The following is a 25577-nucleotide window of genomic DNA, read 5'->3' on the forward strand; positions in this document are numbered from 1 at the left end:
TTCTCTTGAGGTTCCTGGTGACCCTGATCCTCAGTCAGATGGCAATGTTGGTATACAAATGAATATGAGTATCTTCTTCTGGCTACCCCCTTACATAACCACGCCCCACCACTTATTAGCAGTTTTCTGTAACTGAACAGTGTACATGTAAAGCTGCCAAACAGTGGTGTGGGCAGGGTTATACAGAGCTCAGCATTCTGAGCACTACTAAATCTTCAGCAGAGAAAACAGTGATTGTATCAAAATGACAGCATGCACCCCACCCCACCAAGTGATATATAACTGGAATCAGGGTCTCTAACCCTACATCATGGTACTCTTAGATTATATAACAAAACCTGCTAATAAAATCCCTTCAAGTGAAAAAAAATAATAAAATGCTGTACCTTCAAAGTTTTATTTTTATATTTTCCAAAATATAAAAATCATACAAACCTCTGGTCATTAGAAGTCCTCAAAATCTTAATCCTACGTAGGCTGATAGTTGGTCCTGTATCTTGCTGAAAAGTCATGCCGTATTTCATATGATAGCTAGAAGTTCTGTTCTTCACACCCTAAGATGATAATATCTAATAAATAATATTAATACTGATAACTATATAGCGACCTACAGAGGTTCATATTTTCCTTTGATTTATAAAAGTCCTAGGCTACCTGGCAAATGAAAAAAAAAGAAATCAAGTAAAAATAATAATTATGAAATCATTAAGTGAATGATGGGTCAGATCATAACAAAATCCATATGAATACTTTGGATAAGGTAGTTTTTACATTATTTATAGCATTGACCTTGATGTTCCCCTTACTGCTTTAAAGCTGTACATTATGTAATGCATTGCATACATCATTAGGGCTGCAGTAATGTGACATGACCTCTGTTGTTGTCATAACCCACATGGAAATGCCATCACACAATAAAGAAAATGGGACATTGTTAATTTTAGAATGTCAAATTCTATAATGTTCCAGGCCCTGATGTATGAAGGCGTAAATGTTGGAAAATCTGGGATTGTGGGGTTAGGTAATAGGAGTATTGGCCCAAGGCACTGATATGACCTCTGAGTATCCTCATGCTGAAAATAACGTGATCTACAAGCTGCATTTTGTTGTTGCCATCTGGTGGACATAGAGAATATTGTTAAGTTTTCTAGCCTTAAAGTTGAACCTGCTTTCTTTCTCTTACAGTTGTCTCCAGGGTCAGATGAAGAAGATGGTCACGACAGCTCAGGACGGGAGACTCTTGGCCGGATTCAGTTTAGCGTGGGCTACAACTTCCAGGAGTCTACTCTTACTGTAAAAATTATGAAGGCACAAGAGCTACCAGCCAAGGACTTTAGTGGAACCAGTGATCCATTCGTGAAGATTTATCTACTGCCTGACAAGAAGCACAAGCTGGAGACCAAGGTGAAGAGGAAAAACCTCAACCCACATTGGAACGAGACTTTCCTCTTCGAGGGTGAGATGCACAGAGTGGAAGGGATGAAGGGTTACTTTGTCCCTGCAGTACTTGCCAGTTAATGGTGTAACTAAGTTATGGACCAAAAAAATGGAAATCATCAAGAGGAAGTAGATCCTCTGAGATGTTGTTGTAGGACTAAGAAAAGTATTAAAGTTTCACCTCCATTGAAACTTTGAGAAAATGGGATGCACAAGGTGGAAGGGATGAAGGGTTCCTTTGTCCCTGCAGTACTTGCCAGCTAATAGTGTAACTAAGTTACGGACCAAAAAATGGAAATCATCAAGAGGAAGTAGATCCTCTGAGATGTAGTGTAGGACTAACAGAAGTATTTAAGTTTCACCTCCATTGAAACTTTGAGAACATGAGATGCACAAAGTGGAGGGTATGAAGGGTTACTTTGCCCCTGCAGTTCTTGCCAGATAATGTTGTAACTAAGTTATGGACCAAAGAAATGGAAAAGACCAAGAGGAACTAGATCCTCTGAGATGTGGTGTAAGACTTAAGGCCCCGTCACACGCTATGATATATCTAACAATATGTCGTCGGGGTCACGGAATTTTTGACGCACATCCGGCATCGTTAGAGATGTCGTAGCATGTGACACCTCCGAACGACTGTTAACGGGCAAAAATACTCACGTTATCGTTGCTCGTTAACACGTCGTTCATTTTCATAATGTCATTCCTCCTTCTGTGCGCCGGTTGTTCGTCGTTCCTGAGGCAGCACACAACGCTACGTGTGACATGCCGGGAACGACGAACACAGCTTACCTGCGTCCCACCAGCAATGAGGAAGGAAGGAGGTTGGCGGGATGTTACGGTCGCTCATCTCCGCCCCTCCGCTTCTATTGGGCGGCCGCTGTGTAACGTTGCTGTGACAACGAATTGCCCGTGACGCACAAACGACGGGGGCGAGTGCAATCGTTCATACGATTGCACAATATATCGTACCGTGTAACGCCGCCTTAAGTCTCACCTTAAACTTAATAATAAGGGGGGCTTTGCACGTTGCGACATCACTAGCCGATTGTAGCGATGCCGAGCGCGATAGTCCCCGCCCCCGTCGCAGATGCGATATCTTTTGATAGCTGCCGTAGCGAACATTATCGCTATGGCAGCTTCACACACACTTACCTGCCCTGCGACGTCGCTCTGGCTGGCGACCCGCCTCCTTCGTAAGAGGACGGTTCGTGCGGCGTCACAGCGACGTCACACGGCAGGAGGCCAATAGAAGCGGAGGGGCGGAGATGAGCGGGACGTAAACATCCCGCCCACCTCCTTCCTTCCTCATTGCCGGTGGAAGCAGGTAGGAGATGTTCCTCGCTCCTGTGGCTTCATACACAGCGATGTGTGCTGCCGCAGGAACGAGGAACAACATTGTACCTGTCACGGCAGCGAAATTATAGAAATGACCGACACTACACAGATCACCGATTTTCGACGCTTTTGCGATCGTTTATCGATGCTTCTAGGCTTTACACGTTGCGACGTCGTTACCGGCGCCGGATGTGCGTCACTTTCGATTTGACCCCGACGAGATCGCAGTAGCGATGTCGCAATGTGCAAAGCCCCCCTAAAAGTTATCAGCAACCCAAAAGATCTCAATAGCGGAGCTCTGAAGTGTGGGATTGAGAGGTGACTGCTCATGTGCATCACTGCTCCCCTCATTCTTCATAGGACTGCCAGAGCGCTGTATTCCGCTTTCTCTGACAGTCACATAGAGAACGTATCAGGCTGTGGAGCAAATGTGCGTCCATAGCTCCATTCTGAAGGATCATTTCAGGGCCTGTGCAATGGATTTTCACTGATCCTAGGATAGTTCCGATAACTTTTTAATGTTGAAAATGACCATTTAAATAAGAATTTCCGTTTATGATATTTTTCTATTGCTCTTTTTCAAGAGTATGGTACTTGTCTCTACTGACTTCTGTAAAATCCTAAATAATCCATGTAACCGCTGCAGCCAGTCACAGATCAGTCATATGCAGCATGTGGGGTTTACAAGATGTGACTGTTGAAGCAAATGTGAGACCGGAGAGTTGGGGATATGGCGTTTAATCTGCAGGGATGAAATGAGTCAGAATATATTACATTATTTTTAGCTGTATTGTTGCCTTTTTAGTTAACTCGAATAACCCTTTAATTAAAGAGGTAAGCCGCTATTTTTTATAGATGGCCTATCCTTTAGATAGGCGTTCAATATCTGATTGGTCGGGGTGCAACACCTGGCACCCTCACCGATCAGCTGTTACGAGAACCATGCATGTTGCTGGGACACAGCAGTGCCATCATTTTTTTAGTGACCACTTCAGGGTACTGCAGATCCAACCCCTAGTCAAATGGCCACACTATACTATGCCAGTATGGTGAATTATTGTTTTCACATAAAACAGACATGGATGCATAAATTCAATATTGGATAGTAAAAGTTATCATGTCTGCCAAGTACCTGCTCAGGTTTAATGGCTATTACCCTTGTGGCATGGTTTTGTCAGTAGTATCGTGACAAAAAGACTGACTGCACTCCCAAAATACCTAGTACCTGCTCAGGTTTAATGGCTATTACCCTTGTGGTATGGTTTTGTCAGTAGTATTGTGACAAAAAGACTGACGGCACTCCCAAAATGCAGTCTGAACAGGTGCAAAACTGAACATGACATATAATAACAAAAAAAGACAGTTGCACTCTGAAATGCTAAAGCATGCAAACAACCAATGTAAGAATATAGATATGCATTACTTCTTAAGCAAATTTAGAAAAAATTTAAACATTTAGCATACAAAAAGGGCCAATTCTATATCTGCCCAGTAGCCGCGACACGGCATATCTAGTTTACTGGGAACCTAGACAGAACTGAAGCCTCTCTCTGGGATACAAACCTCCATGTATTTGGGCAAGTAGGAATTTGCTATAAAGAATAAAATCACCTGGGGCTAATGGGGGAGGGGTTTTTGTTTTTGTCAATAGTATCAACAGTGAAAAAAAATGATAATTTATTTTGGATAAATAGGTTTTGCTTTTAAAAATGATTGTGCATTCAGGTGTATTCCCTCAAGTAGTAGAGACTTGGCTTGATCCAGGTAACTGTTAGTGCAGCGGCACTCTTCGCTCTGGGTGATGATGACTTTACAGCTAGCAGCGTTTATATTTTGACAAACTGTTATTAATGTCTTTCACATAAATATTTGTGTTTCTTCCACTAATGTTTATCCACCAATTTTTCTGAGACACTTGACACCAACTTGTTGGCTGGATAAGTGTTTTGATTATTAGGAATATTTAATTATATAATTTACTTTCAGAGGCACTTGGCGGATTCTGAATATTCTCTTTTTCATTAGCGTACGTTGTGATGTGTCTGTGCAGAGCCGTGATCTTTTAGAGGGAGGAAGCAAAATGTCTTGTTAAATTCAACCAGTTCCTAACCGGTCTCTCTTATAATGAGGGGTTAGAAAACTTGTGCTTGTTTAGCTTAGAATAGAAAGACGTCTCAGTGATTTTATCTACATGTCTAAATACACATGTGGTGAGTACACATGACTGGCACATTAGTTATATTCCTTCCATGAACCTTACAATAGACTAGTAAACATTCAGTATGTTTAGCGGTAAGGTGATTTTATAATTTAAATAGGAAAGGGTTCTTTAGGGTTAGAGTAGTCAGATCGTGTAATACCTGACCTGAAGAGGTAGTAATGGCGGCCACTATTTCATCATTAATAGGGAACTCGTCAGGCAATTCATTCTGTCCAAACCACTGGCAGCATGAATTAGAGCCTGGCTGCACAATTGCAGACAGTTAGGCGGGCTTTGCACGTTGCGACATCGGTAACAATGTGTAACCGATGCTGCAGCGATAGTCCCGCCCCCGTTGCACGTGCGATATCTAGTGAAAGCTGCCGTAGCGATTATTATCGCTACGGCAGCTTCACACGCACTTACCTGCCGTGCGACGTCCCTCTGGCCGGCGACCCGCCTCCTTCCTTAGGGGGCGGGTCGTGCGGCGTCACAGCGACGTCACACGGCAGGCGGCCAATTGAAGCGGAGGGGCGGAGATGAGCAGGATGTAAACATCCCGCCCACCTCCTTCCTTCTCATTGCAGCCGGGACGCAGGTAAGGTGAAGTTCCTCGCTCCTGCGGCTTCACACACAGCGATGTGTGCTGCCGCAGGAGCGAGGAACAACATCGTACCTGTCGCTGCACCGGCATTATGGAAATGTCGGAGGCTGCAGCGATGATATGATAACGACGCTTTTGCGCTGGATCATATCAAAAAGGTTTTACACGTTGCGATATCGACTGCGACACTGGATGTGTGTCACTTTCGATTTGACCCCATCGACATCGCACGTGCAAAGCCGCCCTTAGGCTATGTGCACACTAGAAAAAGGATTTTTCTTAAGAAATTTCTTAAGAAAATTTCTTGAGTGAAGGATTAGCGCACCTGCGTTAAAAAACGCACCAAAAACGCACCTGCATTTTTACCGCGATTTGGTGCGTTTTTGATGCGTTTTCGGTGCGTTTTTACCGCTGGTTGCTCCCTGCGTTATTGTGCCATTATCTATGGTAACTAACGCAGTTAGCTGCAGAAAAAAAGTGACATACTCATTCTTTTTCTTAAAAAAAATCTACAGAAAGAATTTTCTTAAAGGGAACCAATCATCAGGATTTTCGAGTATAAGCTGCAGCCAGTGCAGCACTGGCACTATCATGCACAGTGTGTACATACCATTGGGGGGCAGCTCGGGTGTTTAGGCAGTGAAATTCATCTTTATAATGTTTGAAATTTCGTGCACTTTTTGATTGACGTGTGCACCTCTGTGTTAATGTCCGGGCGGGTTATGCAGGAGTTCCCCGCCCCCCACCAGCCTGTTCCTCCCTCTCTCCTGATGTCCGGGCGGGTTATGCACGTGTTCCCCGCCCCCCCGCGCCGCCTGTTCCTCCCTCCCTCCGGCTGAATGTAAAATGCTAATCTTCAGAAACATGGCGCCGGAGTGGGCCTCTGCGCACAGCGCTTATCTCCGGCGCCATGTTTCTGAAGCCCGCATTACACAGCTTGGTGTCTGCAGACTGCAGAACAGCTGATCGGAGGACGCGATCAGCTGTAGCTATGATGACGTGCCGCCTCAGGACACCGGGCCAGGACAGGAGCCTGCCAGCGACATCGGGGGTCAGGTGAGGTAAGTTCACAATGGACTCACATGACCCCGTGACGGCAGTGCTGCGAGACCCGGTCACGGTAGTGATATCGGGTGGCACTGTCTTCACGGGGTCAGGTGAATGAAATTACTAGCACCTGTGATGTCATTGCCCCAGCAGGCACGCACACATTATACACACACATACACACACTATATATATATACACACACCCACACTGCTGTGTGTGCGCCCCTGCGTTGACCTGGGCTCACCTTCTGAGTTCCAGGTCACTGCAGGAAAGCACTCACAGCTGTGTGTGTGTATAATGTGTGTGTGCGCGCGCGTGTATAATGTGTGTGTGCGCGCGCGCGCGTGTATAATGTGTGTGTGCGCGCGCGCGTGTATAATGTGTGCGCGCGCGCGCGTGTATAATGTGTGCGCGCGCACGCGTGTATAATGTGTGCGCGCGCACGCGTGTATAATGTGTGCGCGCGCACGCGTGTATAATGTGTGCGCGCGCACGCGTGTATAATGTGTGCGCGCGCACGCGTGTATAATGTGTGCGCGCGCACGCGTGTATAATGTGTGTGCGCGCACGCGTGTATAATGTGTGTGCGCGCACGCGTGTATAATGTGTGTGCGCGCACGCGTGTATAATGTGTGTGCGCGCACGCGTGTATAATGTGTGTGCGCGCACGCGTGTATAATGTGTGTGCGCGCACGCGTGTATAATGTGTGTGCGCGCACGCGTGTATAATGTGTGTGCGCGCACGCGTGTATGTGTGTATAGTGTGTGAGTCTGTGTATAGTGTGTGTATAGTGTGTATGTGTGTGTGTGTGTATAGTGTGTGTATGTGTGTGTGTGTGTATAGTGTGTGTATAGTGTGTGTGTATAGTGTGTGTGCGCGCGTGTGTGTATAATGTGTGTGCGCGCGCGTGTGTATAATGTGTGTGTGCGCGTATAATATGTGTGTGTGTGTGCGCGCGCGCCTCTCTGCTGGGGCAATGACGTCACAGGTGGAAGTGAGGGGCTGCTCTCACAATCAATGGGGGACTTTTAGTTCTGCATTAAAGGGGTGGTTCACCCATTTTTTTTTTTTCCCCCCAATGATCAGATGATATTGGATCCGGATTGGACGGCGCGGGACCCTAACCCAGGATTACTGCGGAGGGGGGTTTATTTCAATAAAGATGGAGTCACTAATTGTGTTGTGTTTTATTTCTAATAAAAATATTTTTGTGTGTTGTGTATTTTTTTTTTTTTTTTTTATCATTACTAGAAAATCATGGTGGCCATGTCTAATATTGGCGTGACACCATGAATTTCGGGCTTAGGGCTAGCTGATAATATACAGCTAGCCCTAACTCCATTATTACCTGGCTAGCCACCCGGCATCAGGGCAGCTGGAAGAGTTGGATACAGCGCCAGAAGATGGCGCTTCTATGAAAGCGCCATTTTCTGGGGTGGCTGCGGACTGCAATTCGCAGTGGGGGTGCCCAGAAAGCATGGGCACCCTGCACTGTGGATTCCAATCCCCAGCTGCCTAGTTGTACCCGGCTGGACACCAAAATTAGGCGAAGCTCACGTCATTTTTTTATTTATTATTTCATGAAATTCATGAAATAATTAAAAAAAAAAAAAAAAGGGCTTCTCTATATTTTTGGTTCCCAGCTGGGTACAAATAGGCAGCTGGGGGTTGGGGGCAGCCCGTACCTGCCTGCTGTACCCGGCTAGCATACAAAAATATGGCGAAGCCCACGTCATTTTTTTTTTCTTTTTTGGCAAAAAACTGCATACAGTCCGGGATGGAGTATGCTGAGCCTTGTAGTTCTGCAGCTGCTGTCTTCTCTCCTGCTTACACTAGTGAATGGAGGATACTGAGGCTTGTAGTTCTGCAGCTGCTGTCTGCTCTCCTGTATACACTAGTGAATGGAGGATGCTGAGCCTTGTAGTTCTGCAGCTGCTGTCTGCTCTCATGCATACACTAGTGAATGGAGGATGCTGAGCCTTGTAGTTCTGCTCCCCCTGCCTCTCCCTCCAGCATACAGTCCTGGATAGAGCATGCTGAGCCCTGTAGTTCTGCAGCTGTATGCTCTCCTGCATACACTAGTGGAGAATGAAGAACATATTGAAGAAGGAAATTACTTCAGACCTTTTTTATTTTTTTTTTCTTTCAACAATCTTTCTCTGATAAAAAAAAGCATAAAAACACAGAGCAAAAAACGCACCAAAACCCGGTAAAAACGCGTCTGTTGTTTGCCACGTATGGTTTTTTGGGGTTTTTTGACGCAAAAAAACGCACAAAAACACCGCTTAAATAAAACGACGCAGTGTGTGAACTTAGCCAAAATCCACACTGTTACTTGTCATGCATGGGACTACAAGGCTCAGCATCCTCCATCCAGGACTGTATGCAGTTTTTTACCCAAAAAGAAAAAAAAAATGACATGGGCTTCGCCATATTTTTGTATGCTAGCCGGGTACAGCAGGCAGGTACGGGCTGCCCCCAACCCCCAGCTGCCTATTTGTACCCGGCTGGGAACCAAAAATATAGAGAAGCCCTTTTTTTTTTATTTTATTTCATGAATTTCATGAAATAATTTAAAAAAAAAATGACGTGAGCTTCGCCTAATTTTGGTGTCCAGCCGGGTACAACTAGGCAGCTGGGGATTGGAATCCACAGTGAAGGGTGCCCAAGCTTTCTGGGCACCCCCACTGCGAATTGCAGTCCGCAGCCACCCCAGAAAATGGCGCTTTCATAGAAGCGCCATCTTCTGGCGCTGTATCCAACTCTTCCAGCTGCCCTGATGCTGGGTGGCTAGCCGGGTAATAATGGAGTTAGGGCTAGCTGTATATTATCAGCTAGCCCTAAGCCCGAAATTCATGGTGTCACGCCAATATTAGACATGGCCACCATGAATTTCTAGTAATGATAGATAAAAAAAAAAATACACAACACACAGAAAAATATTTTTATTAGAAATAAAACACAACACAATTAGTGACTCCATCTTTATTGAAATAAACACCCCTCCGCAGTAATCCTGGGTTAGGGTCCCGCGCCGTCCAATCCGGATCCAATATCATCTGATCATTGGGGGAAAAAAAAAAAATGGGTGAACCACCCCTTTAATGCAGAACTAAAAGTCCCCCATTGATTGTGAGAGCAGCCCCTCACTTCCACCTGTGACGTCATTGCCCCAGCAGAGTGGCGCGCGCGCGCGCACACACACACACACACACACATATTATACGCGCGCGCGCACACACATTATACACACGCGCGCACACACACCATACACACACGCGCGCACACACACTATACACACACACACACACACTATATACACACACACTATATACACACACTACACTATACACTACACACACACACTATACACCACACACACACTATACACACACACACACACACACACACACTATACACTATACAACACACACACTATACACACACACACACACTATACACACACACACACTATACACACACACACACGCGTGCGCACACACACGCGTGCGCGCGCACACATTATACACGCGTGCGCGCACACATTATACACGCGTGCGCGCGCACACATTATACACGCGTGCGCGCGCACACATTATACACGCGTGCGCGCGCACACATTATACACGCGTGCGCGCGCACACATACACGCGTGCGCGCGCACACATTATACACGCGTGCGCGCGCACACATACACGCGTGCGCGCGCACACATTATACACGCGTGCGCGCGCACACATTATACACGCGTGCGCGCGCACACATTATACACGCGTGCGCGCGCACACATTATACACGCGTGCGCGCGCACACATTATACACGCGTGCGCGCGCACACATTATACACGCGTGCGCGCGCACACATTATACACGCGTGCGCACGCACACATTATACACGCGTGCGCGCGCACACATACACGCGTGCGCGCGCACACATTATACACGCGTGCGCGCGCACACATTATACACGCGTGCGCGCGCACACATTATACACACGCGCGCGCACACATTATACACACGCGCATACACACATTATACACACACACAGCTGTGAGTGCTTTCCTGCAGTGACCTGGAACTGAGAAGGTGAGCCCAGGTCAACGCAGGGGCGCACACACAGCAGTGTGGGTGTGTGTATATATATATAGTGTGTGTATGTGTGTGTATAATGTGTGCGTGCCTGCTGGGGCAATGACATCACAGGTGCTAGTAATTTCATTCACCTGACCCCGTGAAGACAGTGCCACCCGATATCACTACCGTGACCGGGTCTCGCAGCACTGCCGTCACGGGGTCATGTGAGTCCATTGTGAACTTACCTCACCTGACCCCCGATGTCGCTGGCAGGCTCCTGTCCTGGCCCGGTGTCCTGAGGCGGCACGTCATCATAGCTACAGCTGATCGCGTCCTCCGATCAGCTGTTCTGCAGTCTGCAGACACCAAGCTGTGTAATGCGGGCTTCAGAAACATGGCGCCGGAGATAAGCGCTATGCGCAGAGGCCCACTCCGGCGCCATGTTTCTGAAGATTAGCATTTTACATTCAGCCGGAGGGAGGGAGGAACAGGCGGCGCGGGGGGGCGGGGAACACGTGCATAACCCGCCCGGACATCAGGAGAGAGGGAGGAACAGGCTGGTGGGGGGGCGGGGAACTCCTGCATAACCCGCCCGGACATTAACACAGAGGTGCACACGTCAATCAAAAAGTGCACGAAATTTCAAACTTTATAAAGATGAATTTCACTGCCTAAACACCCGAGCTGCCCCCCAATGGTATGTACACACTGTGCATGATAGTGCCAGTGCTGCACTGGCTGCAGCTTATACACGAAAATCCTGATGATTGGTTCCCTTTAAGAAAAAAACGCAGTGTGTGCACAGCTAATTTTTTTTTGCCATAGGTTTGGCTGGGGAATGTCTGCAGAAAGGTTACAAGAATTTCTCAAGAAATTTCTGCAGCAAAAACGCACCAAAAACGCAGGTAAAAAACGCAGTGTGTGAACACAGCCTTACAGTGGAACCTTGGATTACGAGCATAATTGGTTTCGGGCGTTTGCTCTTAAAACAAGTTACTCTTATATCAAAACGAATTTATCCATAGGAAATAATTGAAATGCAGACAATTCATTCCACAGCCCAGAATATTTACTGTATTTATACAAACTTATTACAGTAATACAAAATAATGTCCTGTATTCACATACAATTATTACAGTCACTAATACAAAATACTATACAGTAAAAAACATAAAACAAATTAAACTGCACGTTAGCTTCCATAGAGTTGTTGGTGTGCGGGAGATACAGTATAAGCAATGTGCTGCACTGGTTAGCAGAAAGAGAGTACAATACTCTATTCACAAATGCAAATTGATAGACATGATATATAGTATATACTGTACTGTGCAATGGTATACTGTATACAGTACATATGGACAGAAAGTTTTCCAGCCGGACTCTGATTCATGCTGACCATCGCGTTGGGCAACATGTATCGACTGACAGGTTCCGCTTAAAAAAGGGTTGGATGCCTTTCAAAATAAGAAGTATGTTGGAATCAGGAAAAATGTGGATTAAAAAACTGTGCTGCCGTAGATGAAAAGAAGGTCCAAAATTGCTGGGTAGTAGATGAAGGTGTTTGTCAATGAAGTGACAGGAATGGGGGGGGGGGGGGGGAGTGACTGTTTGGGAGACCCTGTGCTGACCCTCAGACTAAGTGTAGTCTAGACTTTCCCTCAACCCAGAGGTATGCTTAAAGATAGCAAGGTCTGGGCCCCCAACGTCTCCCTGTCTCCTGTCCTTGTCCCTGATTGTAAGACCCCCTCCACAACCCACCACCTGGGGGAAGGGCAAGGACAGAAGTAGGAAACCCCACCGACAAAACTGACACAGGGGTAGAAACAAAACTCAGTCACACCTAATACAAACAATAGGGAACAAGAAAAGGTGTACCAGGAAGGGAAACATAGAAAGGAGAAAGAAACAAAACAAGCTACTTTCAGACACACCAACGCAATAGACAGCAGCAGTAGCAGCAGCAGAAACCACCTCGTCACAGCTCCAGGCCTGGCTCCAGACTGAACTGAATAACCAGCACCCTCTTCGGGAAGCTTATATCAAGGCCAGAAGTGATCAACCGCTGACAGCTGAGCAGGTCTGCTGCTACACCTGAAGAAGGAGTTAACCCCTCTTGTGCCCAAAGGAAAAAACACATTTAGGCTATGTGCGCATGCTGCGTTTTTGTGTAACCACAAAGATGCAGCATTTTTTTTCACAAAAACACACCCGTGGTAAAAAACGCATACAAAAACACACGCGTTTTTGCGCCTTTTTATGCGTTTTTGCGCGTTTTTTGCTGCGTTTTTGTTGCTGCATTTTTTTGCATTGCATGGGTAAAAAACGCTGGCAAAAATGCAGAAATAATTGACATGTTGCATCTTTGTCACCACAAAAACGCACCTAAAGCAAAGCTGCAGTGTGCGAACAGCAAAAATGAACTCATAGACTTTGCTGGGGAAGCAAAGTTATGCAGTTTTTAGACCAAAAACGCACCTGAAAAACGCGCAAAAACGTAGCGGAAAAATGCAGCGTGCGCACATAGCCTTAATGTTCCTGGTCTCAAATGGTAAAGAAAAGCTAGTCCTGAGCCTGTCCCTAGTCACGAAGTGACAATCGTGACAGTGTTTTATTCAATGCGTTTTAAAGTGAAACCCCACTTGCTCATCAGGAAATGCACCACTAATAATCTAGCTATGATGTGTAATTTATCGAGTAAGATTGAACTTGATTTATCTAAGGTTTTTTTTTCAATATATGTATTACCTTGTATTACAGTGGCACGTAAAAGTTTGGGCGCCCCTGGTCAAAATTACTGTCATTGTTTTATGGTTAAGCAAGAAAGATTATACATCTTCTTTGTATTTTAGGCAAAAAAAAAAAAGATTTTTATCTTTTATATTTGAAAAATTACAAAAGGAAAATGGTCCGATGCAAAAGTTTGAGCACCCTTGGAGATCTGTGTGCTCAGATAACTTTGACCAAGGTTTCACACCTTATTTAACCTGTCAGGGTTATGACTTGTTTGCTATCATTGTTAGAAAAAGCCAGGTAATGCAAATTTCACAGCTTTATAAAAATCAAACCTACTTTAACCTTGTGCCAAAAAGCAGCAGCCATGGCTTCTTCTAAGCAGCTGCCTAGCACTCTGAAAATGAAAATGGTGGAGGACCACGAAGTAGGAGAAGGCTACAAAAAGATAGCAAAGCATTTTCTAGTTGCCTTTTCCTCAGTTCAAAATGTAATTAAGAAATGGCAGTTACCAGGATCAGTGGAGGTCAGGATAAGGACTGGAAGACCAAGGAAAATTTCTGTGAGAGATAAGGCTGCTTTACTTGCTGCGATGTCGCTAGCGAAAGCACCCGCCCCCATCGTTTGTGCGTCACGGGCAAATCGCTTCCCGTGGCGCACAAAATCGCTTGGACCAGTCACACTACTTACCTGCTTAGCGACTTCGCTGTGACCGGCAAACCGCCTCCTTTCTAAGGGGGCGGTGCATTCAGCATCACAGCGACGTCACTAAGCGGCCACCCAATCAAAGCGGAGGGGCGGAGATGAGCGGGACAAACATCCCGCCCACCTCCTTCCTTTCTCATTGCCAGCGGCCGCAGGTAAGGTGAGGTTCCTCATTCCTGCGGTGTCACACATAGCTGCCGCAGGAACGACGAGCAACATCGTACATGCAGCAGCAACGTTTTTTGGGAATAGGGGAGCATGTCAACGATTAACGATTTTGCACAATTTTGCAACCATTTTTGATCGCACGTAGTTGTCACACGCAACGACATCGCTAACGCAGCCTGATGTGCGTTACGAATTACGTGACCCCAACGACATCGCTTTAGCAATGTCGCTGCGTGTAAAGTGACCTATACTTGTAGAATTGCTAGACAGGCATATCAGAACCCCTGCCTTACTGTAAAAGACCTTCAGGAGTTGTGGTACATTGTACTACTGTTCAGAGACACCTGCACAAATATGTCCTTCATGAAATAGTCATCAAAGGAAAACCTCTCCTGTGCCTTCATCATAAAATTTAACATTAGAAGTATGCAAAAGAACATCTAAACAAGCCTGATGCATTTTGGACACAAGTCCTGTAGACCGATGAGGTTAAAATATGACTCTTTGGCCACAATGATCAAAGGTATATGTGGGAAAAAAAGGGCACAGAATTTCAAGAAAAGAATATCTCGCCAACCATTAAGCATTGGGGTGGATCAATCATGCTTTGGGGTTGTGTTGCAGCCAATAGCATGGGGAACATTTTATGGTTAGAGGGAAAGATGGATGCATTGATGCAAATATAACACCATCTGTAAAAAAGCTGAAGTTAAAAAGAGGATAGATTCTTCAACTGAATAATGATCCCAAACGCACTTCAAAAAGCACAATAGACGACTTGAAAAGACACAGGCTGAAGATCTTACAATGGCCCTCACAGTCCCCTGATCTGAACATCATTCAAAATCTTTGGCTAAACCTCAAAAGAGCAGTGCATGCAAGACGAGCCAGGAATCTCACAGAACTGGAAGACTTTTCCAAGGAAGATGGATGAAAATCCCTCAAACAGGTGAAAGACTATTAGCTGCTACAAAAGCGTTTACAAGCTGTGATACTTGCCAAAGGGGGGCGCTACCATAAAGAGGGCCCAAACGTTTGCATCAGCCCATTTTTGTTAATTTTAAAATGTAAAAGATGAAAAAATATATTTTTTCTGCCTAAAATACAAAGGATATGTGTCATCTGTAACTTTTTGTCTTTTAGACATCACTTCATCTTCAATTTGCTTAACTGTTCACAATAGTAGTAATTTTGACCAGGGGTGCGAAAACTTTTACGTGCCACTGTATTTGGGATTTTGAGTATTACACACATTGCAGTCGCATAAGTGGTATTTCAGTAGTATTGTGATGTCAACAGTCACATCCTGAGCTGCCTGGTTCAATATTCACCAGTAGAATAGGAGAAATACAGTATTTAAATAATGGAAAACACATACGAACAGTAGCAAAGAGTGTTGATTTACATGTAATTGGGGATCCAGAGTCACCTACAGAGATCAAATACACACATTGCCTCTTCAGAAAGGAAGAGTCCTCTTCCTATCTGAAGGGACAGTTTGCATATTTAATTTTTCAGAGGAGCATTGTGTCACTGGTGGTGACATACAGACAGATAGTCATGTGGTTTCTGGCCATAGAAGGTCACAGCGTTTGGCTGCACAGAATGCTCCCTGACTTTCCATTGTTCCTACTGTCAGGATTCATTGGTATGGGTAGCTTTCCTTCTGGATTCATCTCTCCCTTTTGGACCCAGCAGGAGCTTGACTTCCACCCAGCTGTTCATTGTCAGTATTCCCTTAGTGTTTAATTAATTAAATACTCTTCCTTCCTTGGACTGTGCTGGTGATATTTTTCAGTAGTTCATGCTTTCCCCCCATGTGTCCTGCTTGTGTTGTCTTTAGTGTTTAGTGGGGTTGACAAAGAGCTTGTCACATCTGCTCCCTATTTAGGGCCCAGCACTAGGGATACCTAGGGCCAGGTATCCTGCTCGGCGCATACGTGCACAACCTATTTAGAGTGGTGAGGGATCCCAGGGACCAGCAGTAGGTTTGGTCAGGGGTCACCATCTTTCCTTTCCCTAGACACAGGGTTTCCTTTCCTTTACCTTTCGCTGTTTGCTTGGTACTTACTACCCCATACCTAGTGTCTTTGTCAGGCATGCTAGGCATGTCACGCTCCACTACCGACATCAGAGATGGTCTATGTGGAAAAAAGTCTACAGGTAGTCCTATTTTGGTGCTAGTTCTTTTATGAACCCCAATATCCAAGGGCAGGAGGTTTCATCAGGAGTTGATTCCATCCACCTCTCTATTCAACGTAAGAGAGGCTGGCAGCAATTTCCACATTAGCCAATGGACCCATAGAAGCTATGGCCATCTCTAACTTATGGATAGCTGTGCAGCATCACCGATAGGGTTTGTAATAATGACTATTAGTGATTTCAGCTTTTTTTTTAGACCAACATAACTTGGTTGCATAAAACATTATAAGACTTTTCACGCAAGAACAATTTAAGAGCTAAAAAGAGGTTGTATAATATTAGAAAAGTGGGTCTTATTGTTTGGTAAAACAAATACTAAAGGGGGGCTTTACACGCTACGATATCGTTAATGTTTTGTCGTCGGGGTCAAGTTGTTAGTGACGCACATCCGGCGTCATTAACGATATCGCAGCGTGTGACACTGACCAGCGACCTTAAGCGACCTCAAAAATGGTGAAAATCGTTCACCATGGAGAGGTCGTCCCAAACTCAAAAATCGGTAAGGGTTGTTTATCCAGGTGGTTCATCGCTCATGCGGCAGCACACATCGCTATGTGTGACACCGCATGAGCGAGGAACGTCTCCTTACCTGCCGCCAGCCACAATGCCGAAGGAAGGAGGTGGGCGGGATGTTACGTCCTGCTCATCTCCGCCCATCCGCTTTGATTGGCCGGCCACTTAGTGACGTTGCGGTGACGTCGCTGTGATGCCGAACGTCCCTCCCCCTTGAAGGAGGGATTGTTCGTCAGTCACAGCGCCGCCGCCGACCAGGTAAGTATGTGTGACGCTGCCGTAGCGATAATGTTCGCTACGGCAGCGATCACAAACAATCGCATGCGCGACGGGGACGGGTACTTACATGCTCGCTATCGCTACAAATTGCTAGCGATATCGCTACCATGTAAAGTCCCCTTTAAATCTATGCAGGTATTCCAATGAATGGGGTTAAGGTTCAGGGTCTTAATCCCTTTGTTGTAGAGACCAGTGGGGGGATCAGTTTATAACAAAGACTATGGATTCAATATATTTTTAGAGGAAGACCACCTAACTAACAATGTTAATGTCATTAACTTTGTGGAAAAAAAATAAAATTTCATTGCAAGAAGCAGGTGCAATCTTGTGGTTTTCTAAAGTTGACTCAGAAGGATCACAGTATTTGTTCTGTAGTTCTCAATGTTAGCATTCTGCACGGGACAAATACTAAGAAGTGCAAATGTTCCACTTGTAACTCACACCCTATGTTTAAACACAATCCACCCACCATATTGTTTCCCTTTATTCACAAGCATTGAAAACGAAACCTGAACTTTACCTGTTTTTAAATTAGTATGCTAATTATGAAATATATACAGGGCTGGTATTATGTGTGGGGGGGGGCAAAATGTGGGAGGGGAAATTGCCCAGGGCCATCTATTGCCATAAGGTCCCCCAGCAATAACAAGCAGAATCTGCACTGATAATACCAGTCCTGCATTATCAATGCAGTTTCTGATGCTAATAGTGCAACAGGACCTTTGGTGATATAACGGTCATGTGACCAAAGGTCCTGTATCTTGGAGGAGTCTTGATGAACTGAACAGCAGGAGACAGGCTGATGCATACCTCCCAACCTTCCCGGATACAGCGGGACTGTACCGGTTTTGAGTGGATGTCCCGATGTCACGGCCGTGAGCCATGTGTCCCATGGCTCCGCCCACCCGCTCTCTCCCCATCTAACTTTCTCCCCCTCCTAGCCACATGAGCAGAGCCGAGCGCTACTTTACTGCTCTGGCTCTGTGCTGCCGTTGTTATGGGCCGGCGGCAGCAGCACTTTCCTGGCTGCCGGCGCTTTAAACCCGGCACCTGCAACCCAGTGCACTGCTCACTGCTAGGCTGCTTGTGTACGGAAGTGCATCTGTGGGCGGAGCTACCGCGCAACATGCTAAGCTCTGTCCACAGATGAAGAGACTGGAGGAAGAGGCGCTGCAACACCAAGGAACGATGTATGTGACCCCCCCCACCTACCCAGAGCTGTATGCCCCAGCCCTCTCCTCACCAGAGCTATATGTCTCCAGCCACCCCCCCTCACCAGATCTGTATGTCCCCCAACCCCCTCACCAGATCTGTATGTCCCCCAGCCCCCCCACCAGATCTGTATGCCCCAGCCACCCCCTCACCAGATCTGTATGCCCCCCAGCCTCCTCACCAAATCTGTATGTCCCCCAGCCCCCTCACCAGATCTGTATGCCCCAACTACCTCCCCACCAGATCTGTATGCCCCCCAGCCTCCTCACCAGATCTGTATGTCCCCCAGCCCCCTCACTAGATCTGTATGACCCAGCCACACCCCCACCAGATCTGTATGCCCCAACCCCCCCACCAGATCTGTATGCCCCCCAGCCCCCTCACCAGATCTGTATGCCCCCCAGCCCCCTCACCAGATCTGTATGTCCCCCAGCCCCCTCACCAGATCTGTATGACCCCCCCACCCCCCCCCACCAGATCTGTACGCCTTAGCCACCCCCCCACCAGATCTGTATGCCCCCCAGCCCCTCCACCAGATCTGTATGCCCCCAGCCCCCTCCCACCAGATCTGTATGCCCCCAGCCTCCTCCTACCAGATCTGTATGCCCCCAGCCCCCCTATCGGAGCTGTATGTGCCCCAGAGCTGTATAAGCCCCAACACCAGAGCTGTATGCACCTTAGTAATATCTATGCTACCAGTAATTTGTATGCTCCACAGTAAAGTGTATTTCCCCCAGTAATGTGTATACCCCTTAGTAACGTGTATGCCCCTCAGTGAAAAATACAGACATTCTTCACTGACGTGTTAAACACGCATATGTCCCTTCATACTCCGTGATTCACGGTACACAGTGGTTGTCCATGTGCAATCTGTGATCCGTGATCCGTACTCCGTGATTGCACATATAGATATACTCACCTGCCCCCGCTCCTGGTCTCCGTTGTGCTGAAGAGTCCCTCGATTCAGCATACAGCTACCGCTCTCTCTCACCTCTGCAGCTACTTCTGGGTCGGCTCTGGCTGCATAAATGAATATGCATGCCATGATGAACCAGCCAGGAAGAAGCAGAGAGCAGCTGCCGAACTCAGCATCGCTGGAGAAGGTGAGTTGAAAAAGCTTTTTACTTTCAATGTCCGTGTTTTTCTGGTACGTGTTTCACAGATCACACCATAGTGTGGTCCGTGGGACATCAGTGATGCCAGAAAAAAACGGACATGTTTTCTGTGCGGCCATCACGGATACACATGCACTCCGCACGAAGACACGGTCAGTGAAAAATCACTGATATCTGTGCAGACCCATTGATTATAATGGGTCTGCATAGGTCAGTGATTCTGGTACGTATAAAAACTAGCACATACGTACCAGAATCACTGACGTCTGAAACAGGCCTAATGTGTATGCCCCCTCAAGTACTGTCTATGCCCCAAGACCCTCCTGTGATGTATATACTATAACCCCAGCCCTTCCTGTGCTGTATATACTGTAGCCCCCAGCCCCTCCTGTGATGTATATACTGTAGCCCCCAGCCCCTCCTGTGCTGTATATACTGTAGCCCCCAGCCCCTCCTCTGATGTATATACTGTAGCCCCCAGCCCCTCCTGTGATGTATAGACTGTAGCCCCAGCCCCTCCTGTGATGTATAGACTGTAGCCCCCAGCCCCTCCTGTGAAATATAGACTGTGGCCCCCAGCTCCTCCTGTGATATATATACTGTAGCCTCCAGCCCCTCCTGTGATGTATATACTGTAGCCTTCTGCCCCTCCTGTGATGTATATACTGTAGCCTCCAGCCCCTCCTGTGATGTATATACTGTAGCCCCCAGCCCCTCCTGTGATGTATATAATGTAGCCCCCAGCCCCTCCTGTGATGTATATACTGTAGCCTCCAGCCCCTCCTGTGATGTATATACTGTAGCCCCCAGCCCCTCCTGTGATGTATATACTATAGCCTCCAGCCCTTCCCGTGATGTAGATACTATAACCCCAGCCCCTCCTGTGATGTATATACTGTAGCCCCCAGCCCCTCCTGTGATGTATATACTGTAGCCCCCAGCCCCTCCTGTGATGTATATAATGTAGCCCCCAGCCCCTCCTGTGATGTATATACTGTAGCCTCCAGCCCCTCCTGTGATGTATATACTGTAGCCCCCAGCCCCTCCTGTGATGTATATACTATAGCCTCCAGCCCTTCCCGTGATGTAGATACTATAACCCCAGCCCCTCCTGTGATGTATATACTGTAGCCCCCAGCCCCTCCTCTGATGTATATACTGTAGCCCCCAGCCCCTCCTGTGATGTATAGACTGTAGCCCCAGCCCCTCCTGTGATGTATAGACTGTAGCCCCCAGCCCCTCCTGTGAAATATAGACTGTGGCCCCCAGCTCCTCCTGTGATGTATATACTGTAGCCTTCTGCCCCTCCTGTGATGTATATACTGTAGCCTCCAGCCCCTCCTGTGATGTATATACTGTAGCCCCCAGCCCCTCCTGTGATGTATATAATGTAGCCCCCAGCCCCTCCTGTGATGTATATACTGTAGCCTCCAGCCCCTCCTGTGATGTATATACTGTAGCCCCCAGCCCCTCCTGTGATGTATATACTATAGCCTCCAGCCCTTCCCGTGATGTAGATACTATAACCCCAGCCCCTCCTGTGATGTATATACTGTAGCCCCCAGCCCCTCCTGTGATGTATATACTGTAGCCCCCAGCCCCTCCTGTGATGTATATAATGTAGCCCCCAGCCCCTCCTGTGATGTATATACTGTAGCCTCCAGCCCCTCCTGTGATGTATATACTGTAGCCCCCAGCCCCTCCTGTGATGTATATACTATAGCCTCCAGCCCTTCCCGTGATGTAGATACTATAACCCCAGCCCCTCCTGTGATGTATATACTGTAGCCCCCAGCCCCTCCTGTGATGTATATACTGTAGCCCCCAGCCACTCCTGTGATATATACCGTATATATACAGTGTGTGTGTATATATATATATATATATATATATATACAGTACAGATCAAAAGTTTGGACACAGCTTCTCATCTCTAGAACAACTATTAAGAGGAGACTTTGTGCAACAGGCCTTCATGGTAAAATAGCTGCTATGAAACCACTGCTAAGGACAGGCAACAAGCAGAAGAGACTTGTTTGGGCTAAAGAACACAAGGAATGGACATTATACCAGTGGAAATCTGTGCTTTGGTCTGATAAGTCCAAATTTGAGACCTTTGGATCCAACCACCGTGTCTTTGTAGAAAAGGTGAACAGATGGATTCTACATGCCTGGTTCTCACTGTGAAGCATGGAGGAGGAGGTGTGATGGTGTGGGGGTGCTTTGCTGGTGACACTGTTGGGCATTTATTCAAAATTGAAGGCATACAGAACCAGCATGGCTACCACAGCATCTTGCAGCGGCATGCTATTCCATCCGGTTTGCGTTTAGTTGGACCATCATTTATTTTTCAACAGGACAATGACCCCAAACAGACCTCCAGGCTGTGTAAGGGCTATTTGACTAAGAAGGAGAGTGATGGGGTGCTACACCAGATGACCTGACCTCCACAGTCACCAGACCTGAACCCAATCGAGATGGTTTGGGGTGAGCTGGACCACAGAGTGAAGGCAAAAGGGCCAACAAGTGCTAAGCATCTCTGAAAACTCCTTGAAGACTGTTGGAAACCATTTCCGGTGACTACCTTTTGAAGTTCATCAAGAGAATGCCAAGAGTGTGCAAAGCAGTAATCAAAGCAAAAGGTGGCTACTTTGAAGAACCTAGAATATAAGACATATTTTCAGTTGTTCCACATTTTTTTAAGTATTTAATTCCACATGTGTTAATTCATAGTTTTGATGTCTTCAATGTGAATCTACAATTTTTAGTCATGAAAATAAAGAAAACTCTTTGAATGAGAAGGTGTGTCCAAACATTTGGTCTGTACTGTATGTGTATATATATATATATATATATATATATATATACAGTTAGGTCCAGAAATATTTGGACAGTGACACAAGTTTCGTTATTTTAGCTGTTTACAAAAACATGTTCAGAAATACAATTATATATATAATATGGGCTGAAAGTGCACACTCCCAGCTGCAATATGAGAGTTTTCACATCCAAATCGGAGAAAGGGTTTTGGAATCATAGCTCTGTAATGCATAGCCTCCTCTTTTTCAAGGGACCAAAAGTAATTGGACAAGGGACTCTAAGGGCTGCAATTAACTCTGAAGGCGTCTCCCTCGTTAACCTGTAATCAATGAAGTAGTTAAAAGGTCTGGGGTTGATTACAGGTGTGTGGTTTTGCATTTGGAAGCTGTTACTGTGACCAGACAACATGCGGTCTAAGGAACTCTCAATTGAGGTGAAGCAGAACATCCTGAGGCTGAAAAAAAAGAAAAAATCCATCAAAGAGATAGCAGACATGCTTGGAGTAGCAAAATCAACAGTCGGGTACATTCTGAGAAAAAAGGAATTGACTGGTGAGCTTGGGAACTCAAAAAGGCCTGGGCGTCCACGGATGACAACAGTGGTGGATGATCGCCGCATACTTTCTTTGGTGAAGAAGAACCCGTTCACAACATCAACTGAAGTCCAGAACACTCTCAGTGAAGTAGGTGTATCTGTCTCTAAGTCAACAGTAAAGAGAAGACTCCATGAAAGTAAATACAAAGGGTTCACATCTAGATGCAAACCATTCATCAATTCCAAAAATAGACAGGCCAGAGTTAAATTTGCTGAAACACCTCATGAAGCCGGCTCAGTTCTGGAAAAGTATTCTATGGACAGATGAGACAAAGATCAACCTGTACCAGAATGATGGGAAGAAAAACGTTTGGAGAAGAAAGGGAACGGCACATGATCCAAGGCACACCACATCCTCTGTAAAACATGGTAGAGGCAACGTGATGGCATGGGCATGCATGGCTTTCAATGGCACTGGGTCACTTGTGTTTATTGATGACATAACAGCAGACAAGAGTAGCCGGATGAATTCTGAAGTGTACCGGGATATACTTTCAGCCTAGATTCAGCCAAATGCCGCAAAGTTGATCGGACGGCGCTTCATAGTACAGATGGACAATGACCCCAAGCATACAGCCAAAGCTACCCAGGAGTTCATGAGTGCAAAAAAGTGGAACATTCTGCAATGGCCAAGTCAATCACCAGATCTTAACCCAATTGAGCATGCATTTCACTTGCTCAAATCCAGACTTAAGACGGAAAGACCCACAAACAAGCAAGACCTGAAGGCTGCGGCTGTAAAGGCCTGGCAAAGCATTAAGAAGCAGGAAACCCAGTGTTTGGTGATGTCCATGGGTTCCAGACTTAAGGCAGTGATTGCCTCCAAAGGATTCGCAACAAAATATTGAAAATAAAAATATTTTGTTTGGGTTTGGTTTATTTGTCCAATTACTTTTGACCTCCTAAAATGTGGAGTGTTTGTAAAGAAATGTGTACAATTCCTACAATTTCTATCAGATATTTTTGTTCAAACCTTCAAATTAAACGTTACAATCTGCACTTGAATTCTGTTGTAGAGGTTTCATTTCAAATCCAATGTGGTGGCATGCAGAGCCCAACTCACGAAAACTGTGTCACTGTCCAAATATTTCTGGACCTAACTGTATATATATATATATATATATATATATATATATATATATATATATATATAAAAACCATCCTCCCTTGTGATACATATACAGCGGTGTCAGTGTGCACTGTGCGTGGCTAGGTCTGTTACAGTGATGCCAAGTGATCACATGCCAAGGAGGAGCTGGACAGAGACAAGCGAGGTAGGTGAGTGCGGCTGCTGCCGGCTTCCCCATATTATTACCTCCAATGTGTGTATATGTATGATGTATATATCTATGTATGTCAGTGCAGATGACTGTGTATAGATTTGTCTGTTTACATGTATTTTAGGGAATTTGTCTTCAAATATGTACCGTATATGTGCGTATGCCTGTGCCCACGATCAGGACTCGCTGTGTCCTGGAGGCAGCGCGTCCTGACCTGCGGGGCTGCACGTCTCCTCCGCAGGAGAACGCAGCTACCTTTGCCCATGATCAGGACTCACTGTGTCCTGGAGGCAGCGCGTCCTGACCTGTGGGGCTGCACGTCTCCTCCGCAGGAGACCACAGCTGCCTGTGCCCACGATCAGAGTTCAGTGCGCTGAGGTCTCCTGCTTGTGTTCTCTTTACGGAGGACGCATGCAACTGCAGCAAACAATTGACATGCTGCAGTCTGGAAAGACGCTCCGCAGGTCAGTTTTTGCTGCAGAAAAAACAAGCACAGTGGGCACGAGATGTCTAGAAATCCCTCCATTGTGCTTGTACTGTACAACACAGTGCTTTGGACACAGTAAAAACATGCTACATCCAAAATGCTGCAAACACTCATCGTGGGCACACAGCCTTAAACAATGTGATCAGCAGTGCTGAAAAGGATTGGCTGTGGGCGTGACAGATTGCAAAATGGGTGTGGTTAGGTGTGTGTCCCAAAATTGCCGCGGCGCGATACACGTGACGCAGACTTTGTCCCTCTTTCTCATCTTTAAATGTTGGGAGGTATGCTGATGAGTTCTTCTATAGTGTGTGCGTGTGTGTGCGACTTTGTGACATTTGTATATATGCATGTGTGTATTTAAGTGCTGTGTGTGCACATGTGTATCTGAGCGCTCTTTGCATACATGTGTGTGTGTATGTACTCTGTATATATATATGTATGTGTATGTGCTCTGTGTGCTGTTTATACATATACATAATGTGTATACATACAGTTAGGTCCAGAAATATTTGGACAGTGACACAAGTTTTGTTATTTTAGCTGTTTACAAAAACATGTTCAGAAATACAATTATATATATAATATGGGCTGAAAGTGCACACTCCCAGCTGCAATATGAGAGTTTTCACATCCAAATCGGAGAAAGGGTTTAGGAATCATAGCTCTGTAATGCATAGCCTCCTCTTTTTCAAGGGACCAAAAGTAATTGGACAAGGGACTCTAAGGGCTGCAATTAACTCTAAAGGCATCTCCCTCGTTAACCTGTA

At 46.1% G+C, this 25577-nt stretch overlaps 1 protein-coding gene across 6 annotated transcripts in view; it reads left to right on the top strand.

The window, feature by feature from the left end:
* Positions 1-25577, top strand: part of SYT7 (synaptotagmin 7) — a 705049-nt gene that overhangs the window by 605234 nt on the left and 74238 nt on the right. For all 6 annotated transcript variants that reach the window (XM_075325168.1, XM_075325167.1, XM_075325171.1 and 3 more), the window contains one exon: positions 1186-1456. In XM_075325168.1, the coding sequence (XP_075181283.1) occupies positions 1186-1456 (271 nt within the window). The remainder of the gene's footprint in view (positions 1-1185; positions 1457-25577) is intronic.

This window comes from Anomaloglossus baeobatrachus, chromosome 10 (assembly GCF_048569485.1).
Source record: "Anomaloglossus baeobatrachus isolate aAnoBae1 chromosome 10, aAnoBae1.hap1, whole genome shotgun sequence".
Classification (NCBI taxonomy): Eukaryota; Metazoa; Chordata; class Amphibia; order Anura; family Aromobatidae; genus Anomaloglossus; species Anomaloglossus baeobatrachus.